The sequence below is a fragment of the Pinus tabuliformis genome, chromosome 9, assembly GCF_031772625.1.
Source record: "Pinus tabuliformis cultivar Carrire ecotype Pingquan chromosome 9, CPIR1, whole genome shotgun sequence".
Classification (NCBI taxonomy): Eukaryota; Viridiplantae; Streptophyta; class Pinopsida; order Pinales; family Pinaceae; genus Pinus; species Pinus tabuliformis.
This window is the reverse complement of record NC_142307.1, coordinates 620674684-620684222: the sequence shown is the minus strand read 5'-3', so window position 1 is coordinate 620684222 and position 9539 is coordinate 620674684. Positions and strand designations below refer to the sequence as shown.

At 38.6% G+C, this 9539-nt stretch overlaps 1 protein-coding gene across 1 annotated transcript; it reads right to left on the bottom strand.

Annotated features, from left to right (window-relative positions):
- Positions 1–6693: 6693 nt before the first annotated feature.
- On the bottom strand, positions 6694–8944 carry LOC149150115 (putative disease resistance protein At5g63020). The gene has a single exon (XM_089440506.1). The coding sequence runs from the start codon at positions 8679–8681 to the stop codon at positions 7137–7139; it is 1545 nt and encodes a 514-aa protein (XP_089296632.1). The 5' UTR covers positions 8682–8944; the 3' UTR covers positions 6694–7136.
- Between the last annotated feature and the right edge of the window lie 595 nt (positions 8945–9539).

Genomic DNA, 9539 nt, shown 5'->3' with positions numbered 1-9539 from the left:
ATCAATTATTTTGGGTTGATTGATTATTTAACTGAATGATCACTGAGTGTGACTGAAGTCATATTGCACAACTTGACCTTCCACTAGTTCCTCTAACAATTAGAACTAGTTTTACTAATAATAACTCAATTTAACTGAATTAGACATTTGAATTCTCTCTAGTTTGACCAAGGCAAAGTCAAACTGAGATTTTCTTCATGCATTTTCAACACTCCCTTTCAGCAAGAAAGGGATTATCTAGATCCTGCCTCTATGGAACTCGAATTTTCCTCTTGACAAAGCCTTTTTCAAAATGGTTGCATCTTGTTCCTCTGCACGAATGTATTCCAACAAAATAATTCGCCTTTGCTCACAATCCCGTAGATGGTGACACCAAATATCTATATACTTGGATCAATCATGAAATAGATAATTTTTAGAGAATTTGATACAACTCTAATTATCAGAGTAAATCACAGTAGGATCCATCATCTAACCAAATAGTCCCACAATAATATTTCTCATCCAGATCACCTCACATGTTGCTTGACTGGAAGCCATGTATTCTACTTTTGTTGAGATGAGTGCCACCGATATTTACTTCTTGGTGTACCAGGAAATTGTTACGGAACCAACAATGAAAATTCCTCTTGTGGTACTCTTTCAGTCTAATGGCCTCCCCACCCAATCTGTATCTGTGAATCCTTGAAGCTTCACTCCCTCTGTTCATCTGTACCATAGTCCAAACTAGGTGGTGCCTTTGAGGTACCAAAGAACATGCTTAGTTGCCTTCCAAAATAGTTTGTTTGGCCTAACCATAGCTTGACTAAGCTCTTTGACTACATAGAACATATATGGTCATCTGTTCATAAGATACCTTAGTGAACCCACAAGCTGTCGATAGATTGTAGCTTCCACTTCCCCACCTGAAGTGCCATCCTCTTTCCTCCAATTTCCTGTTAGAGGAGCCTCCATGGGTTTGCTACTCTCCATGTGGAACTTCTTCAATATCTCATTGGATTACTTTCTTTGAGAGACAAATAATTCCCCATCTCCTTACCATACTTCCAAATGAAGAAAGTAGTGCATGAGTCCCCTTTCCTTCATTTCAAATTCTATTACAAGGTCCTCCTTGCAAGATCTGATCAACTTCTCATCATCGGTTAAAATTAAATCATCAACATATAAGACAATAATCAATAATTTACCTTCTACCATAATATGATAAATGTTTGCATCTACTTCACTTTTGGTAAAGCCCAACCTAGTGAGATAGTTGTTGATCCTGCTGTACCAAGCACGGGGTGCTTGCTTGATTCCATACAATGCTTGCTTGATCCTGCACACATGCGAATCTCAGTCAAAGGTCTTAAAACCTCCAGGTTTCTCAATGTACACCTCCTCCTCAATAACTCCATTGAGGAATGTTGTCTTCACATCCATCTGGTGGATCTTCCACCCCATTTGCGCATCCAATGCAGGAGTAGATCTAATGGATGAGTACCTTGCTACAAGACCAAAGGTCTCCTCATATTAAATTCCCTCAACTTAAAAGAATACTTTAGACACTAATCTGGCCTTATTCTTCTCTATGCTTCCATCTGCTACATGCTTAACCTTGAAGATCCATCTTGAATGCACCACTGATTTATCTGTTTGTCTTAGGGCCACTTCCCAAGTTTTCTTGACTATGGAATCATATTCCTCCACCATAGCATCAATGCATACAAGTTTCTCTACTACTTCCTCGAAAGAGGATGTCTCGGTCGCTATAAGCTCAGTCATCAGATCCATGTAGCTAGTGTATCGATCAGGTGGCCTCTGCTTCCTATACTATGAAGTGGGTGCTCCCACATTCTCTCTAGCATCATGCAATAATGTCTCATATTCCTTGGTTCATTTCCATATTTCTCTGGATGTTTATGCTTGAGTGGATGTCTCCACTCTATGATCGTCAACTTGTGGCTGCTCCACAACTTCTTGAGGTTCTTCCTTTTGAGAAAAAATATCCTAATAATGTTGAAACTAAAGCTCCCTCTCAAGAGAAAACCTCATTTCCATCTCCTCATCAAACTTCACATCCATTCACATAACTATCATTCTGAGGGATGAAAACTACACACAGTAGTTGTGAGGAGTTTTTGTGTACCCCACAAATATCCCCAACTCTGATGTCAGCTCTAGATCCTTCCTTGATTCTTTATAGACATGGTAGTATACTGGAGATCCAAAAATCTTGGTGTGTGACACATTTGGCTTCCTTCCTGAGAAATATTCCTCTGGTGTAGTCATGCCAAGAATTCGATGACGACTCTTGTTCTACAAATAGACTATTGTGTTGCACGCTTCAACTCACAAGTGTAGTGGTAGGCCTTGGTCACACAACATCACCCTTGCTACTCCCACAATACTATGGTTCTTCCTCTCAACCAGCCCATTTTTTTTTGGGTTGTGAGGTGCTGCCGATTCCCGTCGAATTCCTTCCTTTGAACATAAATTTTTAAACTCATTGTACATGTACTCACCTCCATTATTACTCCTGAGAGCCTTCAGCTTCTTGCCAATTTCTTTCTCAAAAAGCACCTTGAACTCAACAAACTTGGAGAATATATGATCTTTCTTCTGCATGAAGAAGATCCAACACTTTCGTGAGAAATCATCCACAAAGATAACATAATACTTGTGATTGGTAGTGGAGGTTGTTGAGAAATATCCACATACATCAGAGTGTATCCTTTTAAGGATTGCATGCGCCTTCCTGTCCTGCTCATGGAAGGTGTCTTTTATGTACTTCCCCAAGGTACACCCTTTTCATGTATCATGCTGCTCTAGTACTCCTTTGGGGAGACCTGTGGTAATCTATTATTTAATCTTCAAAGTGCCATGGTGAAAATGGCCATGTCTCCTATGCCATAGTTAACTGAAATCTCGACTCTGCACCTTATCTACCTTTGTGCTCAATGCAACACAGTCTTCCACATCTAGCTTATGCAAGTTCTTCACACAAACCCTAACCAGCTTCACTTTTCCCGTGGCTATGTGTCTCAGAAATTCTTTCCCTTTTTTAAATATCACATCCTAACCACGGTCTTCCAATACTGCAATGAAGATTATATTCTTCTTTAGACCCGGGACAAACATCACATCCTTGATCTTGCGAGGGGAGCCTGACTCCCTCTGAAAGGTTACTGTACCAATCCCAGTCATGTGCCTTCCATCATCTCCCATCTCGATGTGCATCTTGAGATATTTCTCCTCCGAGTGAGTGAGGAATTCTTTGTTCCTCATCATGTGGACCAATGCCCCACTATCTAGGTACCACACACTCCCCATCACTATGCGATGAGAGTGAATTCAAGCTCAAACTGTGAATCCAAAGCTTCACCTACAGCTCCTCCTAAGGTATTCTTTCTTGCCTCCTTATGTGGACACTTTGTGGCATAGTTCCCAAGTTCATGAAAATGAAGGCACTTGATTTTGGACAAGTATTTCTTCTTTCCCCCTTGAATCAAATCTCCTTTGGATTGGGATTTCATCCCTTTCCCCTTCTTTTCATTTCCATCCAAGGCACAATTTTCTCTGTCCTCACACTTGGACGAAGTTCTGTCTCTAGCTTTCTGCCTTATTTACTCCTGTACCAAATCATACCATAAGCATTACCAATTTGGTAGTTTCTCCCTCCCATTCATCGAATCTTGGTAGTTGTGCCAACTATTGGGAAGGCCTAGAGGTCTAGGCTTACGAGATCATCTTATACAACAGCAACCCCAACACTACCAAGTTCATCACGACATTGTTTGAACCTGCTCAGGTACCGCGGGATGGTTTTGTTCTTTTGCTTCTTGATAATTCAAAGCTTGTCCTTGAGTGCCAGCTTCCTATGGTCACTACTATTCTGGAAAAAATATGTCAATGTTTTCCACATTGCATATAGAGTCTCTTTCCCATGGAGATTTGAGACAATATGGTTTTGTTCTCCCTCCAATATGATTGTCCTCACCTTGGCTACACACTTCTTCCATTCTACTAGATTATGAGTATCAACTGCTATGAGTTTCTGGATATTAGTATCAACAAATTCCTTCAACCCATTATCTTCCAACATTGTCTCCATGCGGTCCTTCCAAGCAACATAATTCGAGCTTCCCTCAAGGGAATACTTGAGTCTTAGTCCATAGAAATCCATCCTGCTAGCTTTGAAAAATTTATCCTGCAAATTTGATCCTCCTGCAATAACAACTTTGAAATCTCTTCTCTACTATGAATCCTGCCTTATAACATGTAGAAATTTTGTGTAGATCTGAAACTGCACATGTAATTTACTAAAACACAAGACTCAAATATACTATACTCATATGCAGAAGTTAATTCACGATCGAGAACACAAATCATAAACATGCACGAAGATGTATCACACATACACAAAGATTTATCTATGGGAAAGCAACTACTTAAAAACCCTTCCTATCTGTATTGCATTAATCAAATAATAGAGATGAAATACATATGTTTCTCAAGCTTGAGCACAACCTGGAAATGTATAGGCTATCCCCCTGCCTAACTCGTTCCCCCTGCCCGACTCATTGAATTTGGCCAACACTTAGTAAATTTTCAAGCCCTCTAAGAGCTTGTTTCATTGCATTGTTCCTTGAGGAATTAGGCCCCTATTGGAAATTCCTCAATTGGAATTACACAATCCTTCTAGGCTCATCCTCTGACTGCATGCACCACCTATACAACTTGGAACAGTCTACAACTGATGGTACACTTCCCTTGAACATCTATCTCAATTGGGTATGTCAAGTTCTCTGCGTGCATCGATTATTTTAGGTTGACTAATTAGGTAACTGAATTATCACTTAGTGTGACTGAAGTCACATTGCAGAACTTAACCTTCCACTAATTCTTCTAATTGTTAGAACTAGCTTAACTGACAATAACTCAATTTATTTGAAATAGAAATTCGAATTCTCTCTAGTTTGACCACGACAATGTCAAACTGAGATTTTCTTGTTGCATTTTCAACACAATATTATGGTAATATAAAAGAATAATTTAGAAAATATTACTCCTCATATAGGTATGATGTGACTATTTCGACTTTCTAAACCTTGTCAATAAAATCACTTGGTGTTATTTCTTGGAGATGTTGAAATCCATTATTTTAATTTTTTCAAATTTACCTTAAGTCCATAACATTACAAAAATATATAGTTTCCTTTGAATACCCATAACTAAAACATCAATATAATGTAATTCACAAATAAAAGAATGAAAATATAAACCCCAAAGTTAAAGTATTCATCAGTGGCACCCAAAGTACCTAACATGATCTTTTCTATCTTGTTAGTATAAAGTCCAAAATGTGTAGAAGTGAGTGACAAACCTTGCTTAACTACTATGATACTCTAAATTCCCTTACACACCCCAACACTCATACACACCCTACCTATAATGAGCTCGCAAAGCATCATTACATGTAATTCCATAAAGATTAAAAAACCCAAGGTCTTAATCTTGTCAATTATAAAATATCAAGGCACTGTTTTACATGCCCTAGTAAAGCCCACAAGACAACAATATACTTTTTTCTTGTTTTCCTTATCCTCTTCTATAATACAAGTCAAAATGAAGATATGATCACTAGTTTGGGGATTTCTCCTAAAACCTAAATATCCTTTCGCCCTCAATCTATTACTCTTCACCCATTTGCAAATGTATATGTCTAAAGTTTCGACAATGATCTTACTCATGATGTGACCAAACATGATGGTATGATAATTTCAAATTTAAGATTCACATGGGACATAATATTAAGGTGGGAATTTTTGAAAGAACCAAATTCATATTTTTAGTCCTTAACATTTTAAACTAATTGCTCACTTTGTTCTCAAATATTATAAACTAGAGAATGATATGAGATTTTCTAAGATAGTGACAACCCATAAGACAAAATGTAAATAAATAAATTGACAAAATAAATTCTAAGTCTTTGAAACCACATTTAAAAACATCAAAATTAAACTTCTCTGAATTATGACTCCCTTTAGATTGAAACTAAAAAATAAGACAAAGAGACAAATAACTAGAAAAGAATAATATTGATTGTAAGAAAAAATTAAATTCAAAAAAAAATAAAAAAATCACATAATTATTTAAGAAAAAACTAAACATCAAGAAGATACTGCCTCTTTGCCTTCTTATGCAGGCATGTTTTCCTGTATTTTTAAAAGTTTTTTAATTTAAAAGAGCTATTTATTTTATTATGTTATAAATGTTTTATTATTCGTATAAATATATATTTTATGAATACTTTCAAATTTTATTTTATATCAAACATCGTAGCACAATGTCCAGCCATCAGAGTGTCTCAGAGGTATGAATGCAGTGGGGAAAAGAATACCATGCCAAAAATCAAATGGCGAAATGGCGTCAGTGAAGTAAATGGTATACTTCATTAGGTTACGGATATCAGAATTCAAAGTTTGGGCACCGCTCATCGAACCGAGATGAAACGGTTTATTTACTTTTATTTTTAAATCGCGTGGTAAAAAATTTATTGAAAAATATCTATTTACTCTTTATTTTCAAAATTATCAATAAAGAAATATCAAAATTTAAAATCACATATATCATATATATAATTTACACATTTAAAAGAAAAACATTTTATGGAAAAGATATTTGAAAAACGTTTGTTAAAATAATCTCAGGGTCCTAATACAATCTTGCAGTTTGGAAGCTTTCTGCGAAGGTCAGTGAAAAAGCTTGGATCACAATACCACATCTCGAGATGCTTCAGATTTTTAAGTTCTCCCAGTTGAGAAGGCAGCGATTTTAACTTTCCACTGTTGGAAAGATCCAAAACCTGAAGATGTGAAAGATTCCCAATATCTTTGCATATCTCGTCAGTCTCCTTCAGATCCAACCTGAGCCACTCAAGTTGTGTCAATTGCCACAGTGATGTTGGCCATGATTTCACTGCTATGCCATAAAGGTCCAACACCCTCAAAGAGGGGAAGTTGAGGAAAAATGCTTCCGGAATTTCTTTCAATTCGTGGTTTTGGTCCAAGAATAAAGAAACCAATTTCGGGCATTTTAACTCCTTTGCCGACAAAGACGTCAAATTATTTCCGGAAACTGATATTCTTTTGCAATTATGAGGGTCCTTGATGTCGGGGAAATGTTGAAGACTTTGACCTGCCCTCAATACACAATTCTCCAATATAGATTGCCATGTCTCGGACAACGTCATGGACACTCATACGATCATCTTCGTGTCCCACCTGCAATAAGCAACGATTTTCAAGTAACTTTAGATAGCTGTGCCCCGTCTTCAATACATAGTCATACTCCGCATCTTCATTGGTCTTCACCAGGCCTTCTGCGATCCACATCCTCACCAAGTAGTCCACCGGAATGCGGTGATCTTCCTGGAACATTGCACAGTAAAGAAAGCAGCTTTTCAAATGAGGATGGGGCAAACTATCGTAACTCCATCTCATCCGCTGATATAAATCTCGATCAATTCTAGGGTGAGTAAGTGGAAAATTCGAATCCACTTTCTTCATCTGCTTCAAAGCAAGCTTCCAGTCCTCTACAGCTGTGTTGCCAACCATTGTTGCGGCAATTACCTTTATCGCCAACGGTAACCCTTTGCACTCCTCGGCCACTTGTCGCGCCGTATGCCCTAAATGATCAGGAACAGAGCCATCTTCGAAAGCTACTTTCCAAAACAACTCCCAAGCCTCCTCTCTTCGCAGGGGGTGTATTTCCATGGACTCTTTTGCCTTCATTTCTCGAATCAGATCTATATTCCGAGTTGTGAATACAACTTTGCTGCCTTTGTTTTCGCCAAATTCCACGCCCAATTCTTTCAGATCGACTGTGCTCCACATGTCGTCTAAAACCAAAAGGAATTTCCTGGTCTTCAGATCCGCGGACAACTTCATCTTCAGCGTATCAGTCGAACAGTTTGCTACATCTAAATGTATAGTAGAGGCAATATCATTTTGCATCTGCAGAATCGAAAACTGAGCAACTGTAACCCATATTACATCATGAAAATCGTTACGAACCTTGAAGAAGTTGTACACTTTTTTTAGCAGTGTTGTTTTCCCAACACCACCCATACCGTAAATTCCGATTATGCGATCATGGGGAGCTTCTAAAACCCATGTCCGTATCTTTTTCTCGGCAGTTTCTATGTCCACCCCGACGAATCCGGTGTCGGGTTCATCCTGAAGTAGTGCGTCTGGCCGTTGTGGTGCCGTCAACGCAGTCTGTCGAGCATTGACAAAAGTGGAGAAGTCGTTTCTAAGCCGATCACAGAGCACAGGAATAGCTTTGTTCCACTCTTGGATTTGCTTAAAGACATTTGGCTTGCAAAGGAGGTAGTCAATACACAGCAGTAGCCTCGGGCGTTGTGAGCGATGGATCAACTCTCTGGCCTCTCCGACTTTGCGTTGCATCGTTAGCAAGCAATTCTTTATAAGAACCGGTGTCTCCCTCTGCTGATCTTGAAACTGAGAATTGATGTAAACCAAGAGGTCCTTCATATGATTCAACTGCTCTTCAAGAAGCTCACGGTTGTCTTCCAAGTGAATTACATGGTCTATATGTTGGATGAGTGGAACAAGAATAGCGCTGCTAATGGTGCCGCCTGCGGTTCCGGTTGCAACATCCACGAGTGCTTGCTCCATCAGTCAGATCCTCAATGAAATTAGAGCAGAATAGAAGAGAGTATGAATATAAAAAAACCAGAAGGTTAGAGTATTTATGTAACAGTAGGCAGCAAACAATAACGGGGAGAGATGACTATGCAGTATGCTGACTGAAACTGAAAGACAAGGGTAATTGAAGGAGAGGGGCTGTGAAATAGATATAGGCTCAGCTAAGTTTCAATTATTGTAGCGAAAAGTTTATTCCATCAGAAACAGCTTTTCGCCTAGCCACGCGTCCGTAGATCAATGGTCAGCTTCATTAGCTTTGTTTTTCCATCATTCCGCGCCAGAGTTTATTCCAAATAGATTGTACCACCAAGTTTCAGCGATTCCGCTCGCCGAGAGTAAAGTGACCACCAACCAGTACCGATTCTTCTATGAAACCAGCTTTCCAGCTTTATTAGGTCACATTATGAGACCAGGAAAATTGTTTAGTCTCTAAAGGTCAAAATAGTAAAAGACGACCATTTCCACACTGTTGGCATCTTTACTTTCATTGGACACAGCACAAAGGTTAAAATGATTCCGCTGGCCGAGAGTAAAGTGACCACCCTAATATAATATTATACCACCGAGCTTCACGCCGACAGTAAAGTGACCACCATAATATAATATTGTACCAACCAATGTGACCACCATAATATAATATTGTACCAACCAATTAACCGATTCTTCTATGAAACCAGCTGTCCCGCTTTATTATGTCGCATTATGATACCAGGAAAATTGTTTAGTCTCTAAAGGTCAAAATAGTAAAAGACGACCATTTCCACACTGTTGGCATCTTTACTTTCATTGGATACAGCTTGCATGAAACTGATTCTTCTCCTCAACCAA